This window comes from Fopius arisanus, unplaced genomic scaffold (assembly GCF_000806365.1).
Source record: "Fopius arisanus strain USDA-PBARC FA_bdor unplaced genomic scaffold, ASM80636v1 scaffold00038, whole genome shotgun sequence".
NCBI lineage: Eukaryota > Metazoa > Arthropoda > Insecta > Hymenoptera > Braconidae > Fopius > Fopius arisanus.
In genome coordinates this window covers 681,661-702,600 of record NW_011887777.1, presented here as the reverse complement: position 1 = coordinate 702,600, position 20,940 = coordinate 681,661, and the positions used below count along the sequence as shown (strand labels likewise).

The following is a 20,940-nucleotide window of genomic DNA, read 5'->3' as shown; positions in this document are numbered from 1 at the left end:
AACGCTCGGGATGAACTCAGTTATCGGCGGAGAGATTCACCAGGTCGGTGCTGGCTTCACGAGAAGATTTCGTGCGTTGTACACTCAGGATGAGCTTAGTTGTGCGCTGAGCGATTTACCAGGTGGGTGCTTGCAAAAATGCGGTCTATCTGACGCAGTGCCGAAAATCGAGTTGTTTACTCGAGCTTGGAGCGATGAGGGTGGGTGATGCTGCAGAGCTGCTTCCCAACAGACAGATCTCGAAGAGTCAGTTTTAATAATGTCAGCAAGGTCAACTTTAATAATGAGCAGGGCCCCTCGTTAATAACCAAGAGTCGGAATTTTACTTTGGATTCGTTGGTTGGGTTTAAAGGTGCGCACTCGATCTGCGGTTGCAAATCGAGTCGAGTTGTACGCTCGGACTACGCCCAGTGGTGACGTTAAAGGGTGGTCCTGCAGAGTTGCTCCTTTGTAGACTGGGCCCGGAGAGTTGAACTGGATGACGAGCAGGGTACCACTTGAAAATTTCGAGTCGAAGATTTACTTAGACTGACTTTATTTGGCGAAAACCCGCCCTTTATATACTGTTCGGGCGTAATTCCCCACAGCCATTGGCATTTTGAGATTTCGTCATCCAACGTTTTTTGAGGTATGATGGGAGGCATCTTCATATGTTTAACAATGTATTCAAAAGGGATGTTTCTGGGCAATGTACCCTCACCCTGATTTACCCCCCACTTCCCCAGGTGCGGGAGAAGTTTTTGAGAAAGAGACGGGACGAGCGCGCATTGGGTGCAGGTCACGTCACGGTCCCGGCCAACGCCCCGTAACCAAGGGAGGGGGGGCACTCGTGGTAGATGTACCCCCTATTGGCCTGCCTTTTCTTTTGTCGATATCGGCAAACCCGTAGTTGAGGTGATCCATCTCCAGCTCCCATCTGCGGTTACCATTGGAGGGTTTTTTAAATTATTGGTCAGCAGATTCAATAGAGGGAATAAAAGAAGTGAAAAGGATCTTTTTAGTTGTGCCTTTAAGCAATTGTGTGGCATCTTTAGATGATTCGTATTTTCTCGATGTCGTCGTCTTGATGGTCACTCCTTAACGCCTCTCAGGCCATAATGACGGCCATTTGAATACCTGTTAAGTGCTCGCTTTTATTGTTGTTACACCAAGTTTTCCAGATATACAAAAATTTTAACCGTAGTAACTGCGGCATCCGCAACAGCATTATTATTTCAATGCCTGTACTTTTAATCAGCTCACTCAAAATTAATTATCTCTACAATGTTGAATGAACTTTTGGATTTAACTCAGGGAAGCACTCTTATAACTTTTGTAAAAGGGTTTTCCCAGGTTAACATCCCACGTTAAATCCTAAAAACTTTTCTGGCTGTGGTCTTTATCGCTCACGATCGGGAACCAGCCAAATTTTTCCGGAAAACCTGACGAAAACCAGTCGTGAAGGAAGTCGTCGACTCCGCGGACTTTCCGTGGCTTGTGTCGCAATGCCGAACCAGCATCAGCATGACACGGTAGAGTAGGCGAGGTTCACCAACGTCCGAGCAACTCTAGTTACCGACGGTCAACCGCAGTTACGGCGTCGTAACGCGAGACTATTGGAGAAACGTACTCCCCAGGTCTTTCGCGGAGGGATGTTGCCACCCCCACGCGTTTTCCACTCTCTAGGGTGGCTCGACCCCGAAGGAAATACACATTACCTGTGAATCCTTCTCACCCCGGAAGGCGCTAAATATCTCAAGGCACGTGCGACATTGACATCCGGAGACCTTTCTCACGCACCTAATGTCCACCCCAAGTCGAAGATGCTTAGTAACAGCCATCTCATCGCGTGACAAAACCAGAGCTACTTCTCATAAAGGCACATGCGATCGGGCCTACGGGAATCGACTCGATTCACAACCCTTGATCCACCCCAACACCAAGCCATCACTATTCGGGGATCCGTAAATGTACCCATCTCTCGCTATCCCAATGTAAGATTGGGAACACGTCCCCATCATAACCCCAAGGGGGTTATTGCCGCCAACTAGGGCTGAGCTCCTAAAACATCCGCTCGACACCAGCACTCAACTCTAACTGCCTCGAGATCTTCCAGGGCCATCTCCCTCCAGTCTGAACCTCTCGGTGTCTGTGGGTCATCCGTTACCCCACAGCCACTAGTCAGTTCAACCGGATCACCGATGCGCTAGTCCTTTCACCTAGCTGTTGGTCCCTGGTCTAAATCGACGGCGCCCTTTGGAATCACCCAGTTGGAACGCCTAGACGTCGGCCCTGGACTCCCCAACGCAGCTGCGTGGGTTTCCAAAATAGGTGACAGACATCGTTAGCGTCATCGTAGTGGGAAGAAACGTGAAGGTAAGACCATACGTTATCGTAGTGTTCCGAAACATGGTCTGACCCTGCCACGTTTCTTCCCACTAGATGATTGGTCTCACTCACCTTCGGAGCGACCTTGTTGGCCGTCGTTCGATGCCTTCTTCATCTTTCGCTCGGCTCTGTCAGCCGGCGTCAGATCTCTCTTCCTCCTACTAGTGACTTTGTCTAGTGATAATCACTAGTAACGAGAAAATCTCGTTATACTTTTTATTGTCAATAGAATGGATGGAAAAATGAAGAATTTTGAAAATAAATATAAGAGAAAACGAAATTGAACTACACATTGAAATTTTTATTATTCTTGGAGTAAATGAACTTTCAATAAACGCCTCAACTTGTTGCATTCCATCATGTCTGGCTCGACATTGTGACACACGCCGCCGAAAGTCCGCGGAGTTGACGACTTCTTTTACGACTGGTTTTCGTCAGGTTTTCCAGAAAAACCTGGCTGGCGCCCGATCATGAGCGATAGAGACCACAGCCAGAAAAGTTTTGAGGATATAACTCCTTTCTCCGACATTTAATTACCTTAAGGTCGATCCTTCTCGTGCTTCCCCCTGAACTCATACTGGAAACGATAATACCAATCAGATATTACTTAAGCCTGGAATTGAGGTTAACTTAAATGGAAAGTAATTCCTCACAAATCTCTGGTTCCATTCACTAATAATTCCATTGTACTAACGCTATTGTCAATGTTTTGATATCACCGTTGAGAATAAATGAGAATTTTCCCTTAGGTACCCTAACTTCATTGATTTAATCAAACTATACCGTGTCCGGGTTCGAGCTACCCAGCTCGGACGCACGGGAACGATGACTTTTCAGATAATGAATTAGATAAATGATAATGATAATGTTTTTTTGTAAATAGAGACCTTTACTCTCCATACGAGTCATTCACCTATACTCGGATGATCAACTAACCCTTTCGTCTTACTTCCTTCCGCCCTCTCTTAACGAGCCTTACTCCTGTTTAAATCTTTAGCTATAAATTACGACCAAACAAAAACACCAAATGCTCTCTATCATTTAATATTATGTCCACGTTTGGAATGCTATCAGCTCTTTTTTGATTAGGAATCAAGGAGAAGCGAATTATGAGAATCAATGCAAGTGGTTGAATTGGAAAGATTGAGTTGAAGAAGCATCTTATCTTGTTTGTTTTCAGGACGCTTTTGCTCAAAAATGTTTAAGTTCGCCCAGTAGCCACGCGGGCGGTGTGTGACTCCGGCGGTCACCCAAGCTAAGCAACGCTCAGTTGGGTTAGTACTTGGATGGGTGCCCGCTTAGTCACACCCTTCGGCATGTAGACTGCCGCTGTCAGGCACGGGTGCGGAGAGCTGGTGTGTTCACCGAGTCAGTGTGACTGATGAACACAGCAGAATCCCCGCTTCACCGGCCGGTTGCGCTATTGATGTTTTACATGGTTTCCCTCAGTACAAGCCACATGGGCGCAGTACCGAAAGTCGGCCCATGACATCGCAAAAATAATGCGAGGATAGTAGGCGAGGCTAAAGGTTAAGACGAAGGGGTGCCTATCAAACCATGGTAAACAATGGTAATAGGAAAAAGGAAAATGTAAAAATAAAAAAAAAATAAAAAAATGTTTAAGTTCGCCGAATCAGATGGTTGCGGTGTACTCAATACTGTTTGAACAGTTTCAGGTACATTTTCAAGTGAAAATTCAGTCACCAGGGAAAGTCAATTTTTAGAAGTTTGTTGGATGAGTCGAAGGGAAGTGTTGATGGTGGAAAAGTTTTTTACCTGGCTTTGTACTAGAATGTGCGACAAAACTTGCTGATGTCAGGGGAATTGCTGTCATCGCCGGACTCAACGATTTCGTAGTAGCCGTAGTCAGTTTTGAATCGAGGCGAATAGGCTTTAAAGACAAATGTCTTTTCTTTTGCTAAAAGTTTAATTTTAATCAAGATTTTTTCCTGTGATGAAATCAATAACAAGAATAACAGCCAAGCGGCTGATGATTCCTCATTTTGGTAGCCTAATAACTTTCAGAATCAACGCGTCCCCGCGATTTTTAATACCTTTGATTATTGAATTTCCTAAAAAAGCAATGAATTAATCTGGATAATAGATTTAATGACTTCGCCACTGACCAACCCTTGGAAAGTTGCAGATATGAAGAGAGAAAATAAATGGGAAAGTCGAAAGAGGAATTAGATGGTTGAATAATAACTTTCGCGTTGAAAATATGGTTTACCTTGATTCAAGCTCGCAGCTTGATTAACCGCCTTCGAATTCAGTGGAGTTGATGATGGTATTGGACTCGACAGTTTCCAAGAAACTTCAGCAGCATGTGAATGCCGAGATTATTTGGCAACATGCATAGCCAAAGCAACCTTGGCATCTGCGTTCATGAGATCAGAAGTCAACCTACAGCAACTTGATTTTAAAACATGCTCAGAAACGATCCTGGGTTGATTATCCAGTTTTCCTTTCTGAGCCTGTTCTAAAACATCAGATTTTTTAGCTGCATGGGTTCTGATTCCTGAATCACCTCTGGAAATGTATGAGGCCCTTTGGTGGTAGAATTGCCATTTTGAATCTGCGCATCGTCAATGTTTATCTTTTTTTTATAGGTTGGACGAATGCGAGTACATCATTGAATTACACAGCTTGTATTCGGACTCGTCCAACCTATCATCGCTATGAACCAAGCTATTGACAGCCCCTAGATACAGACAAACCATTTGTCATTAGGCATATGATTAGATAATTTTATGTCAGGCTATGTGTGGAGCGACATTCTATGTACGCCCCACGTACTCAAAACACGAAAAGTGTTTTGGTTGCTGCGGGGGTTAGAATTCGCCTCGAACAACCAGTCCTCACTTCGCATGAGTCTAAAATCACTTTTCCGTCATACCTACACGGAAAGTTCGATTTTACTCCCCAAATGACTGGAAGAAAGTGGCCTATTCTCTCCCTCGGATTTCCATCGTTTTTGAGCATCCTCGGGATAACATAACCCACATTCATCCCTCCATTTACGAAGAAAAATCGAACTTTTCCGTGTAGCCATGACGGAAAGAACAATGTGCACCGCGGAACGGAAACAGGACATTCAAACCCGCGTGGGTATTACCGACCCGAGGCGAAGCCGAGGGTGGTAACCACACGGGTTTGAATGTCCTGTTTTCCTCCCATGGTGCACAATATACTATTGCTCTCCAGCGGGAGCAAAGTACACACTTCCCTCCCGCTGCGGGAGGGTATTCTGACCCTGCTCCTACGCCGGGGAGAAAAATCATGTTCTTACCACGGAAGGTAAAATAAAGAAGGCTTACCAACGTGCTAACCACCCACGCCTTCGGCTCGGGCGGTAATTCTGCAAGTAAGACTTCTTTACTTTACCTCCCTAGGTGAGAAATATACTATTCTCTACTTACATCGAAATCCGCTATCATTTTCTCAAAGACCGCGGAGTAGAGAATATATTGAGGACTTACATCTCACAGCACGATACACATCCTTGGGAATTCGGTCCTTGTCTTTTCCACTATGAATTGACATTCGTTCCAATCTATTTCCAAGGATGCATCTCAGTAACGCGTACGTGAAATCACCCGCTCTATTTCCAGTTCGTTTGAAACATCTGCGAACCAATCGCTTCTTCACAAAAATGTTTGCGTGTGGATAAATTTCACTCTATGGAGAAAGTTACGACGTCATTAAAAATTGTACCAACTAATCATTACATTCCAATTGCGAAGTGAAAGAATCTTTCATGCTTGATACATATAAAGAAATTTCTTATTTTATTAGATATGCGGTCATTAATGGATCACTGTCGATTACTGTTCGATGGGCACTTGATTGGGAAATCAACTTGTGCATCGAACTGGGCATGTGCTGACTATTGTGTGATTGCCGTCGAATAATCGAGTGATTTTTAATAACTGGGGAGTCATTTATCAATTGCCGTGCTTCACTTTAAGAAGTTATAAATTGGCTATTGATTAGCAAGCAAATGCCTTCACGGCCGTGCCTGCGTGCTGGAGGAAGCACGTTATATGCCTGGTTGTCAACCACGATACGTTTCCTCTTCATTTCCCTTTCGACTTCTGAAATTGTGTTGGGGACATAAAACATATGTAGTAAGCTATGAGCCACGAGCTCGGCGTCCTGAGAACCTCGATCTCATCAAAACTTCACAATCATCACAACTCAGGAGTCACACGATATGAGTCGCGATACTCGAGGCTCAAGCTCTGCCTGCTCTGAACTTTCAGCATATGAAGATTTTGAGTCACGTGACTCGAGGTACAATACGTAAGACACGAACTCTCGAGTCACTGAACTCCAGCCGCATGAAATTTCCAGTTATGAGTCATGAAATGTAAAAGATACGAAGTTATGAAATAAGGCTTAAGAGACGAGACACGAAACCTAAAACTGGTAATCCGCGATGTGAGTCATCAATGAGTCAAGAGCCACGATCTTTAAATGAGGCCTGCCTTACCATGACTGCCTTACCAAATGTCTTTAGAGAACTTTACATATGATAGTTTACCGAATTCATCGTTGCATTCTCCGTCTGAAATACCGTACAGATGGGCAATCCTCTCTCTGCGTTTCGTGCTTCTTTTAGTCACATCTTTACTTCCTTCGATTGCAGTCTTTTTCCAATTGGTGCCCTCTGCCCTTGCTTCAGCGTTCTCCTTAACCGTTTCGTCGCCGACTTCCTCTGTCCCTCTTTCATCAGCTCTTTCATCACCATCGTCTTTGTTTTCCCCACGTTCGCTGTCCGCTTCATCTTCTCCGTCACCCTCGTTCAAACCATTTTCGCAACTCATTCTCCTCATTATTATCACTGAACGTATCCTTCCACTCATTCTCATCCTCGCTCAGCATACTGGCGCTTAAGATGGCACTGTTCAATTTAAATGGTTGCCTCTTGCACGGTCTTCCTCTTTTTGGTAGTTGAGTTCCTCCAGGTGAAAATTCCAAACTTTCATGGTAGTTTCTGCCATCTAGAAAAATCAATTTTTCTGTCAATGTGATGGAGCAAGTTTTCTATTGGTTCATTTTTTCCGGTAATTTATTTCTTTTCACTCATTCAAGTCTAACCAGGCTCGACTCCGAGCTAGTCAGCTTAGTGGTACGACACGACTGTACCCTCACCTTTCTTTATTTCAGGTATTAGATTTTTTCAGCCATTTAGGAAAACCCCACCAGGACTGGACCCGAGCTACCTAGCCCGGCGACATGGAACCGTTTGCTTTTTGTTAATTTTCTTTTATTGCAGTTATTTTATCACATTTTTTACCCAATCTCTCATTTGACCCTTACCAGGGTGGGCACTATCCAGCTCGGTGACATGGAACCTGTTCGTTTTTCACTAATGTTCCTTTATTCCAGGTATTTTATCACTTTTTTTATCCACTGCCTTTTGTACGCCTTACCGGGTCCAGCCTTGTGCTATTCAGTTGAGATTTCCCCGAAAACTAGAGGATTTGTTCATAATTTATAGGGAAAAATTTATAGAAAATGTCCCAAGATTCAAATAGCGCCTGCTCAACATCGATTGACTTATTGAGCTCGAGATGATTTGAATTTCGTTGTGAATATCGACTGATCAAGCTTTCAATTGAGGCGAAGTTGAACTGTGGTCAGAATCTCGTACCGTTCTACATTAAGATCGATTTGACGACCCATGCCTGGCTCCCGCATTTTGCCACCAGACCATTCTTCTTTGTATTCCGGCTTATAATCTTCGTGGGTAGAATAGAAACTGATCCATCAATTTGCCACTGAACGACTGTCCATTTCGGATCGTCGCTCATAGAGTATGATCTCTACAATGGCCAAACGGAATTTTCATTTGTAACGTGAAATTTTGTTGTGTGGGTTGAAAATTCTGGTTATGGCGTCAGGTAACTTTTACCTGGAACTACCAAACCGGAAAATCGCTAAACCCAACCTCACTAATCTCGATATTCCTTAATCAAGATCGTAAACTCAAAAAAAGAATTTTCCAAAAGGGAACAGAAAGGCAAAGTAAGCCTTGGGGAAGGGTGACGGTCCTGGTTCGTTCAGTATGCTAGGTTACGAAGAGAGACGAAGTGGACGCACATAAATTTAAGCCGAGTGCTATTAAAGTGCTCTGGTGATTATACCGTACAACTTCATAAATTTCTATTCATAAGGATCGATAATTGGCAACGTTATGTTAATTAACAGCCGCGTGGATTTTCCTTGTTTAATTTACTACGTGCAATATATAGCCACTCAGTGGATACCATTTCTGCATCACGAGGGAGAACCACTGGCCATTGTTGACCGTGGAGAAATCCGACACTTAATTCCTCCTTAAAATTGAGAAAATTTCTAGAAAAATACCTGTCAACGTGGTCGGGAGAAATCCCAATATTCTAGGGAACCGTCAGCAAAGGAACAACTCCATCGAAAACCATTCAAAAATGGATGTAAGCATCAACCAAACCCGGGTGGCCAGCTCGGAGAAGGCCACGACATGTCATAGAAATTATGGCGAAAATTATCGCGAAAATAAACCGTAATTACACACTCATCCTCAGGGTTTTCTTGCCCTTTCTGCCGGTCTTACGGACCATTTTTCTCATTAATTCCAATTCTTATTAGTCGCAATACTTGGGCACGAGTCGTGATTAAGTAGTAATTGGCGAGGTCAGTGCAACAAGTGTAACAGGTAGCTCAGCTTAAAATCAGGCAATCTCTAATTAGCTGGCGTTAGTGCCATTTGAGGCGCGGCGCAAAAGGGCGGCAAATTAAATTGAAATTCCCAATCTCATCTCCTAATTGTCACCGTTATTCGAAACGTTTTAGTCACATTTTCCTGGAGACCATGAGTCTTAAAAATTAATTCCAAGGTATTAATCGTAAACTTTAAAATCTGATATTTCTACGAATCCGTAATTTATTAAAATTTGAAATATAAATATCAATTTGTCATACAAAATAAGCACCAATATTAGAAAAAACATTTTTTTCATCACAATGTGGCGAAAAGTCACTTTGGGTCCATGTATAAAAAACTTGCGTCAAAAAAACCCCGTCAAAAAAACCTCACGACAAAAAACCCTAACAAAAAAAACTTAACCAAAAAAAGCTGAATGCAGAAAAAACCTTGTCCAAAAAACTTCTACTAAAACCTGAAAGTGAGAATTACAAAATAAAAAACACAGGTAAATAGAGGCTCCGTTATATTTAATAAATATCAAAAACCAAAAATAAAACGTAGAACGACAGCAAAATAATCATTTTCAAGTGATGATATTAGCAGCAATAGCCTTCAAATATTTTAGAGTAGATCGATTACCATAATCACCAACCATACGACTCAAACGTTCCTTGTATTGAACATAACGTTTACGTTTTCGAGACTCAATATCGCGCCCCACATTCCACTGCTCGATCACAACCTCGGTAGTTCCCTGCTCCTCCTTCCATGCGTTAATAAATTTGCCAATGCAAGCATGAGCAATCCTCACTCGACTGCTGAACCCTCGATGCCAGGCCTCCACCGAGTTATTTGTACGAGGCAACTCCTCAACAACTGCCTGGTAACAATTCCACATATCCATAGCGAATAAGGGTCTCTTACGACTGCCATTACGACTGCCATTACGACTAACTGTACCAATCCATGTGCCCTCAAAATATTTAATAAACCTACAGATGTCTCGATCCTTCGAGAAAAATTTTGACTTCACAAGGGTCTCAAAAGCATCGATGACGTCCTCGACCGGCACGAATGCCAACGCAATGAGCATACGAACGTGCGAAGCAAACTGAATATCATCCCCATAACGTACACTCAATTTCTCACCTTGAACATGCCTCCAAACACATTGAGCAAAGTGGAAAAAGCACCCATCCAATTGAAAACCAGGGAAACTTTTAATACATGAACACATGAAGCCCAGTTCATAATCAATCATGACATCTTTGGGTTTCAATGAAGGCTGGAGTGACTTAAGAGCGTTCAACACTTTGGTATAGGTCCTTTCAAACTTGTCGGGCATCAAAACATAAACCAGAGGCACAACTTTCTTCCCTTTATATCCATGGATAGTGTACAATTGATAGAAGATTCGTGGAACTGTCTGAAATGTACCATCACACAGCCAAATTTCACAAGAACTCAACGTATCCAAATTCTCTTGTGTAGCAAAAATTAAAAAACGCTTTTTACCACCACTGTCGTGCAACAAAAATTGTTCGTTATTAAGAGTTTTTGTAAAAAATTCAGGAAGCACCAAATCTTTGCGATGAAGGGGATTTGGTAATTGTGGCTTCGCATCGTGACGAACACGTTGAACGGTCCTCTTGAGTAACTCTTGCTGGGGTAATTCGGCAGCAACAGAGGATGAAGCAGTAGCGATGGCCTCGGTGACAATCGAACTCGTATATTCGTTTGACTTTCTAGCACGCTCCTTCATTTCGCCAATCCTTCTCTTTACATCAACAACCTCTTGGCGACGTGCATGGTTACGGTCTTCAGGGGCACTCTCCCATAATATGTTTCCTGCAAATCAAAATAAAACATATGAAAATGACAAGAACACAGAAAAAACTAAGCCAAACACTCAAACATAATTGATATACATACCATTTTCCAGCATAGAAGAAGTATGTGCTCTTCCGCAACATTTGCTACGCACATAATCAACGCAACGCTAATGAACTTTCTCAGAAGAACGAGAACATTTAGAGTCTAAAAAACCACGAGACGATAACAGCTTAGAATTTTTCTAGCTTAGTACAAATACGAGGCCCATGAGGTGAAATCAACACTCACGCAGCTAACACTCCCAAACTACTGATAGAAATCACCGAGAACGATAGACAACAGCAGGGATGGGCAACCTCTGCTCTGAGAGCAAGTCGTGCTCCCGACCTCTATTAGTACATAACAAAGGGTAGACGAAAGCTTATTGTGTCGGGTGATGGGCCTTTATGACCCAAGTCGTAAAGGGCCTTCTCCTCGGCTGAAATCAACCAAAGTGGGGGTAACACGTAAGAACAGGAGTAGAGGAGAAATATCGCGGAAGAAAAGGAAAAGCGGGGGAATAAGTCAAAAATGGAAAATGTAGAATTTTCTTCACGATGACATTTTTATTAATTCTGAAAGCAGACGTTACAAATGAAATGTAAAGACCGACTGTGTAATTTCAAAGGCAAGGAATAAATTCCACAAGGTTCTTTGAAGAAAATTTTTTAAAAATATTATTTTTAAAAAATATTCCTTTTTTATATTCAGAATCAACATCAGCCAGTCAAAACTGCAATGTTTGGGATTTTTTCCTAGACATATTTTTCGGTAAGGTCGATATTGGACCAAAAATTTAAAAAGCAAGCTGAAAGATGTCATTTATTCGGAAAGTTGAATTTGAAGAGTACTTTCATATTTATTTCAATGACCAATAGTTATCTTCATATTCAGAAAAGTTTTTGTCCATGTGTGGATATTTAACTTTCTCTTTATATTAATCACGGCGGCCATTTTCCCCATTTTACCATTTGGCAGAGACGTCATGGGACGCTCCCCAATACGGTGACTGTGAGGCCCCCACTACTGTCCCTACTATGATCGTACTAGGACCCTTATAATTGGCATGGTTATAAACTTCATTGGATTTCTAACTCGAGTTTATGACTCTGCTCCGAGCTACCTGAAGGTTGCCCATCCCTGCTCTATACAATACCAATAAATGATAAACGACAGTAGTATTTCCTCTCTCTACTCGATACAGTACCCATCAAGTAAATACCAAAACCCGATTATTCAGCTAGCACTAAACCACAACAAAACAAATGATAACATACTCAATTCCCCAAAAACAAATAACGAAAATTAGGATAAAAATTAAGTTTTATCCAGGTTTTTTTGACGAAGTTTATTTTGACCGAGTGTTTTTCACGGGGAGATGTGTTTGAGAAAAGTTTTTTGGTCAGAGTTTTTTTGACGGGGTTTTTTTGACCGAGTTTTTTAGACGTGCTCCCGAAAACTTCTCAATTTCTGTCTTTAATCCCATTCGAGTCTTCCTACTTTCAAATATTGTTGAGTGGGGAATAAGAAAACTTCTAAATAGATACCATTATTAATTTAATTATGACAATGAAAAAATTGTGACAATTTTTATCATCCTTGTATGAGGATTGGAAAATTCTCAACACTACGCGAACATATTTTTAGAGGCCCCTTTTAATGGCCCCTTGCATAGCGAAACTTCTCAAATAGATGAGGAGTCAGAATTTAGTTGCAAGTTGGACGATTTAGTTGATATTGCGCATAAAACACAAGTGGCCTCGATGAAAAATGAAAAAGCAAGAATTTTATTGGATTTCCACAAACGAGGAAAAAAGGATTATTTGGACCAAATTATTGATACAACAAATTGGTCTCCTCCATGTGAAAGAGAGCAACTGGAGGCACAGGAAAAAGGTACGAGAGCATTAACGATAATTTTCTATGATTTTTTCTTAATTTTCTTTCCATACACAATCTTCTGCCCACTTTTCTCCCGATCAGCGACTACTTCTAGCCTTATTTCCATAATTATGTCTTATACGTTTTATTAATGATGATTTTTTCTTATTTTACAGCCAATGCGAGCAGAATTTTTGCCAATTATAGTAATTATCAGTGAGATGAAGAGGAAAATCTAAACGAACTATTGCAACAATTAGACCAGCAAGAAACCGATAGCGACTTTGAATTCAATTCGCAGCCCAGGCAGGCGAAAAAAATTTTCCGTCTATCACCAAACGTCGCCGCAGCTTTGGATCCAGCCAAAATCAGCGATCGTATGGCAGCACGAGTAATAGCTGCTCTTCTCATAGGAATATCTCTAGATGACATTCATTCAAGCCGAGAAACTCTCCGTCAAAACAGATTCTTTCACCGTGAGACTCTTAGTGATGCTATCAAAAGCCGGGTCAAGAACGGATGTTCCAGCTTCACCACTGTCCATTGGGATGGAAAATAATTACAGTCCATAGAGAACAAATTCGAAAAAATTAATCGACTCCCTATTCTTATATCGGGTTTCGAAGGGGATCAATTACTCGGAATTCCGAAGCTGCAACGAGGAAGTGGTGAAGAACCCGCAAATGCTATTTTCAAATGCCTTAAAGAGCGGGAATCTGCTGATGATATCTGCGCCATGGTATTTAATACCACTGCTAGCAATATAGGCAGTACAAATGGCACATGTGTCCTACTGGAGCAATTATTGGGAAGAAATCTTTTGCATCTTGCTTGCCGACATCATGTGCTAGAACTGCTATTGAAATCTGCCTTTGAAACTACCATGGGGCCCGCTTCTGGAGCAGATATTCTCATTTTTAAACGATTTCAAGAACAGTGGAAGAACATCGAAAAAGGAGGATTTGCTTATTCACAATTGAAGGTACGTTACGAAGAAAAATCCATAGTTCTCAATGCAAAGTAATAATTTTTCCAATTGATTAACTGTTCTTCATTTAATTTATCCCTTCATAGACTGACATCTGGAACCATTAGAGAGAGTTTCAGAGAGTTTCTGGAATTGCTGGTGATGTTCTTGGGGGAAAGTCTTCCGAATGGCAATTGATTCCGAGCTGTGGGGCCCATTCACCATGCTAGATGAATGGCGAAAGCCATTTATTCACTAAAAATCTTTCTGTTTAGAGATCAATTCTATATGACATCTTATGAGATACTAGGTTTGAAGAACTTTTGTATTTTCATCGTCCTTCTGTACCAGAAGAGTTGGTTCACAGCATCAAATGCTGTCGAGGCTCCCAAAAATGATTTAGAACTGTTGAAAAGATTAAGAACTGATTATAGTTCTGCATTATCACGAGTCTACAATGCTGTATTTGAGAAGTTTGGGAATCATCTCTGGCACTTATCAGAAGAATTGATGGCTTTCTCCTTCTTCGATGAGAACTTGAGTGTAGAGTGCAAGAGAAAAATGTGTGAAGCTTTGAAATCTTGTCCCGCACTCAGAAGTGATCGAAAGAAAAGAAAGTCAGGAATGAAGGATCTAAAATTTATCCAAGAGTCACGTTTAGATCAATTTATAACCTGAAAAACGATTAACTTTTCCAAAATTCCAAATTGAAGACACAATTTTTTGGATGTCGATCCTATAGAGTGGGAAAATAGTGAAGATTATGTTGAGGTTTTAAATATCGTGAGATCACTTCTTGTGGCAAATAATGTAGCTGAAAGAAGTGTGAGCGAATATAATGATTTGCTCACAAAAAATGAGAACAGTAAGCAAAATGTAATGTTAGTAGTAGTGAAAAAATTACGGGAACTAACACTTGCTTGCACAAGGCAAACTTTGAAGTTTGCGTTACAAAAATATTTAAATAATTAATCGATGGAGATTGTGGATGACCTTCCATATAACTTACTGAAAAATTTCAATTCATCCATTGCTTCCAATGTTGTCTTGTTACATGAAGAGTATAGATAAATTATTTAAATCTAGTATTTAAGGATTAGTAATGTACAAAAATGGTAAAAATAGCAAAATAATCGTCAGGAATGAGCTATTTTTATTATTCAAATTTCGTTGGAATTCTCATGAACTAATTCGTTCAACCATGTAAATATGATAATAACAGGGTAAAAAATAACAATACTTTTATGTTAGAAATAAAAACATATGTTGAAAAGAATCGAATATAAAGACAGGTTCCTTCATGTAGAAACGGTCAACGCAGTAAATTTTTTTGCCTGGGTTCAGTTTCTGCGTTCATGGCCGTTGTAAAAGCACCGGATAAATCGAGCACCTGTACCTGCACAGATATTGGTAAATTTTCTTCTGCATTTTTATCGACATTGAATTTGTTGAAACATTTCTGTTCTGCTGTAAGTCATAGTAAGATGGTCGGTGTGCGTGGCATATACATTTAGAAACCCTTGAATCTAGCAGAAAATTGGCTTTTCATTTGAAAAAAAAATTATCAAAGGAAAAAAAATCGGTCATATTTTTACCTTTCTGCTAGTAAGTCTACCGAATTTGATGCCGATAAATTACGTGACCGGCTGAAAAAAAAATTGTTAACCATTTGGTCTGTGCGAGACGTGTAAAATTCTATAAGAAACAAAAGTTCCTGAAGCATAGTTTAAACATTGTTTTTATTTCAAAAAATTCACATGAATTAATGAGTTTTCTAGCTATCTTTTGCAAGAATCGGAACCATAAAATTGATTTCCCTTCCCCCGTAGGCCTGTCTAATGTATAATGTATAGAGTATGTTGTAACGCTTTTGCCGGGTGCAGATTTTTTCCCTTAGCGATCTCTTCCCACACCCGTACCACCCTAGTCCTACATCCCCTATCGTTGTCACATATGATTCCTCTTCAGTCGCCAGACGACTTTTGTAACCCAATGCCACTCCTGGGCGAAACTGGGCTTTTAACCTGTGGCTCGACGAAACCCATGGGACCGCGTGTTTAGTATTTGCCAGGTTTGTCAACTGGTCCCTTAATGCTCTCACTTATCCCTGCCTGCGCTTTTTATTTCCTCCACTCACTTGGCCAGGCAGTGCAGCACACTTACACTCTCACACTATCCTTCCCTCGCTGTCTTTATTAATTCCTCCAAATTGCTTCACTTAGCGTTTAGGTTACTAATCAGGCGGGTGGAGTCAAGATGGGATCTATAAGGGGTGACGCGTACTCGCACCCCCGAGGGCAAGCTCCTCGTCCTCGGGCAGAAAGGATGTCCCGGATATCGATATTCCCCAGGGTCACGACAAGGGCTGCAGCCTCAGGGGTAACTTCTGAATATCCTCCTCGCCACCGGCTCCCTATCAGGGTACACGGGGCAGAGGATAATCTCTCCCGGGGCTAACACAGCGGACCAACAGGCCTCGCAGTGCCCCCCCCCCCCCCCCCCCCCCCCCCACACACACACACAACCGTACTCTACCGCGGCTCGCTTCCGACTCTCGTCTGCTCTCCTTGACGTCTCTCGTGCTGCCGCTTCTCCTTCCTCCCATTTGGTCTTCGCCTCGAGTCACCCAGAAGCGGAGAAATGTCGGCGCGGTTTTCCCCCGGGAGATTTTCCACCTGGTATTTTGTTTCTCCGGGTACCCCAGCGGCGGTGGGTTCCATACCGCGACGAGGCCTCCCATCTTCGGTGGTCTATCTCCATGACAGTCGGGGGTGCGGTTCATCACGCGTCTCCTCCTCCACAGATCCTTGCCTGATCCGCCGCCCCTCTAGCCTCGGCAACCTGGGCCCTATCCAGGGCTGAGAACCTTGCTGGGCACGTATTCGGCGGATGACTCCTGGGTACTCCACGGTACTTCCCTTCCCTCGGCCTCTAATGGATTTCCTGTACTATTGTCTATGGTTTCTCTATTGTATTCTATGCTTGTGTTTCAGTTATTTTACTGCCCTATCCCTAGCCTATTCTACTCTCTCATTTACACTCTCACTCTCTCCTTACTTTCCCGCCGGCCTTTACAATTCTGTACATCTTTCATTTTATTTATATTATATTCGCACGGGTAATGAATTCGGGGTTCATCATAATATATAATGTGTTTTCATTTGAAAAATGCAGAAATATATTTCAGATAGTCTGGTAGCTAAATCTCTCAATAATGACTATTTATCTACGAATTCTTTACTTCACATGACTGGATAAGCTTATTGCTCAACAAATATTATATTTTATTTATTGAATTCCTAAAAATATCGTCTAAACAAAAAAATTGTCGAGGGTAACGTCTCATCATGAAAGCATAAAAAAAAATTTTTTTCTCATATTGCTGTTTATTTGGAGTGAAAAATGGATATTCATAATTGAAAATTATGAAAAGTTGAAAATTGCTGCTTGATCGCACGGTCGTTATCTGCCGGTCGAACCAGGGCTTAGAGAAAAATCAAATTAGAGCAGGTAATTTCTTTAAGTGGATGAGACCCCTTCTGCCAGCCCTCACTATAGTGATAGTTATAACGAACCGAGGGAGCCGTGTGAGCCCGATGAGCCCAGTTTGCCGGGCCCTGTTTTAGAGGGATATTGGCAGATAATACATCTCCGGATGCTTCCCTTTTATTCTCGGTGGTGGAAAGGCGTTGACAGTCATCTGCCTCTTCCTCGATTCATAAAGAGACGGATCAGTCTGTTCTTGGTAATCAATTTCCAGCTTTTTTGAAGGAGCTATGCTCTCTGTCTCCATGTGGTATGGGATGGAGAAGTCCGCCTCAAAAATGAGGGTGAGAGACAGAGTTATTTGTATCTTCGATTTGATACTAGTAACTGTTTGGTGTATTGACACTAAACTTAGTCAAGCGCCCTTGGGACTGGGACTTACGTCCGTACACGTTGGGTTTCAGGGCCCGACTGACCACCAATTTACTGCGCAATTTTTAAAGTCTCCATTTCTAATTGGCCATGTATATATCAATTCCGCCACCTTTTTTTCGGCGTAAGATCCAGGCGGACTATCTACCAACGTCGACTTTTGTTTAAATTTTATTTTCAACCTAAAATACATTAAAATTTGAGATCAATTTTGTGTTGCGGAAGAACTTGAATGGACATGGATAAAAAATAATAAAATAATAAATAAAAAAGAGCAAAAATTATTAGGTCTTAGTCCTGAGGATGCGGACTGCAATGTTTGCGAAACGTTGGCAAAATGCTGAAACAAAAATTGGCATCCATCCGGAAGGCAATTATAATAATCGTAATTATGGCCGCGAGAGCCTCAAAACTCGAAGATTCGAAGACTTTAGCGAGGAGTTCGAGAATAAGTATAAACAATCTGATTCTGTTCCATATCCCCCTCTGCCTAGAGGATTAATAATTTGATGGAATTGATAACGAAATATTTTGATTAATCAATTGGCTCGTGTAGATTACGATTTATGGAGATAAGTGACAAAAAAGTTTTTCGTCATTCGGTCTGAAAAAATAACTATTAATAATTGGCGTAATACGAATAATTTCATTTATCCTAATTAGAAACTAACTTTTACAAATCATTTTTGAATTACGGCTAAATTTTTTTTTCCCAATGACTAGAAATTTTGTTCATCATTATCCCTCTAAGAATCACGCTTGTGGAAATTATATGATAGAAAGAGGGTGTGAGGGTGAACACAGGATGATCCAACTCTATACTCCGTTGATACGACGAATCGCTTTCTCGTTTCCACTTCAACACCCCCGACGACGAGAGTGTTTGGTTAACAGTTGACCACTGCATTTGTCTTGTCTTTACTTCCCGTCCTTCTTAGAAAATAATTTTGTCTCGTTTCTGTCCTAAATTCCATCGATTCAATACTTTTGATATTTTGTAAAAAAAATATATTTGTCTAATTATTGATCCCATGTGCAAGGATATGACATCAACGAGAAAAACCTCAGTAATTTAGCTACTGAGGAGCTATCGCTGATAATCCCAAACTCACTGAAGAGAATGCAATTCTTTGCATTTTAGACAGCGCATTGTCAGGGAGAGATGGAAGCATACGGAGAAGAAGAAACTAAAGGAATTTCAAGGAAAAGATTGAGACAGGCACAGAATGACTCGTTTGAGTGGGTTTCAAAGCGTTCTTGCGATGAGATCCAGTCATCAACAAGTCAAAAATGATAGTGAGATAGAGACTGACGACGAGGTTGCGCTGCAGCCAATTCAGCGTCAAAACGTATTTATGGGAGAGTAGCGATTAGATGTAGCATTCCAGAATATGTATGATTTGAAGGGGACAATGGAGAGAACTAAAGAAGGTCGCATAATTTTGGGGAACAAGACTCTCAACAAAGTTACACGCAATATCGTAGTTAACATAGCTATAAGGACTGGGATGAAAATACACTCTTGGTGATTTTAATGTAATAACTGTCGAAATAGTTCGTTCTGAAGTTGTATAAAAACAAAGACCTGGTTTTTTTTTCTTTTTTCTTTGCATACCAAATTTACATCCCATTTCGTCTAATTGAAAAATCCCATTTCGACCAAATGAAAAAATATGCTATAAATATCAATAACTGTGCAATATTTACTTCATATACACATAGGGGAATTGTCAGTAAAAATTACCGTTCCGTCTGGTAACCGTGTAGCCCTTTCAACATTCGGGAAAAATTACCCAACTGCATCGGAAAAATTCACTATCTTCTTTAACAAAAATTATGCCCACGTCTAGAGATTTTTTCATGAAGGGTAAATAAATTTAACTGAGAAGTTGGAAAATTTTTCACGGAAAACAAGATAACTTTTATTAAGGAGTGAAAAGAAATTATACACACATCTGGAAAACTTTTAGTAAGAATTTCACAAATTTTACTGAAGCGGTACGGTAATATCTCCCGAGCGGCCAAAAAACTCCAAAATTAACAAACGGAACGGTAATTTCTATTGAATTTCTCTCTCCATATAATATCTTCACAGAGGGAAAAAAGGTGCAAGTAGATTTTTTTTTCTACGTAGTTCCAAATGTCTGACGTAGAAAAGCTTTGAAGGGCAAGAAAATTTTTATCATCCTCCACAGTCCCAATGGAAAACGAAAAATTATAGTTAATTAAATTTTTTTTCGAAAAACCACACCTATTAATTTTTCAGGCTGAACTACTCTCAATTAAAGACAGTCCCCCAATCAATCGTCAAAGTATTTCCCCAGGCACCTCTCAAAACACATTGGCAGTCTTCGATTAAAAAAGACACGTCGACAGACAATAAGTCTGAGCGCCCCAAGGGAAAAGTTCCCAATAGGTATTGCAATATTGTCAAGGGTTTAAATCAGCTCAGAAGGATTGGCGCTTTGGATGATTCTGGAGAAGATAGTCAGTCTAAGCGCGAGGAAGCAAATTAAATAAAACTGTTCTTTATCATAGAAAATTTATTGATAATAATATGACAATTATGATTACAAATACTCCAGCCTCCGCAAACCAAGCAGTTAAAAAAGAGTGGCTGAGAATGAATTCGACGCCCTGGCCAACAGTTGAAGAATATTACCAACAATCACAAGAGCTTCGTAATAGTATATTTCTCACCTATTTCTCACCAATTCTTTATTTTACCTTTCGTGGTGAGAACATCATTTTTCTCCTCGGCGTAGAAGCAAGAATTCCCTCCCGAGCCGCGTGCACTTTACTCCCGCTGGGGAGAAGAAGAGATTTCCACCATTTGAGCAATTGAATCATTTTCACTATTAAAAATTTTTTATTTCATTATTTAAGAATTAAAAATTGGAATTTATGGTTCTCCTTGACTAGAAAGTTTCACAGATACGAAAGTTCTTGCTAGGATTTGCTTGCTGCCACACCCGATAGCCCTCTCTCATCAGAAAAAAAGCTAGAATCGGCAAGCCTTCTGTGCCTAATGACAAAGATAGTCTCATACTCCTCTCTAAGTTTTTAAGTTTTTAAGTTTTGAAGTTTTTATATTACTTTTATATTACTTATTACTTTTATATTACTTATTTTTACATCATAGAAGGGAAGTTTATATAGCGTTCCACATTCTATTTGTGACGTCATAGGAGTCGTTGGATAGGATTTGGATGAGGTAGGAAGGGGAACAGGATAATTCTCCATA

General features: G+C 40.9%; 1 protein-coding gene across 7 annotated transcripts in view; it reads right to left on the bottom strand.

Moving 5' to 3' along the window:
- The window catches only part of LOC105266446 (uncharacterized), a 98,559-nt gene that overhangs the window by 58,915 nt on the left and 18,704 nt on the right, over positions 1 to 20,940 (bottom strand). Inside the window, exons 4-5 of one of the 7 annotated variants that reach the window (XR_892165.1) lie at positions 20,424 to 20,502; positions 20,319 to 20,333 (exon numbers count right to left, since the gene is read on the bottom strand). The exons of 3 other annotated variants lie outside the window; for them this stretch is intronic. Coding sequence is in view for 1 of the 4 variants with exons in the window: in XM_011304611.1 (XP_011302913.1) it covers positions 7,162 to 7,370 (209 nt within the window). In the remaining 3 variants the exon portion in view is untranslated. Of the gene's footprint in view, positions 1 to 6,949; positions 7,371 to 14,911; positions 15,175 to 20,282; positions 20,503 to 20,940 lie in introns of those variants that run through there. 3 more of the 7 variants (XM_011304611.1, XR_892166.1, XR_892163.1) reach the window with 3 other exon arrangements.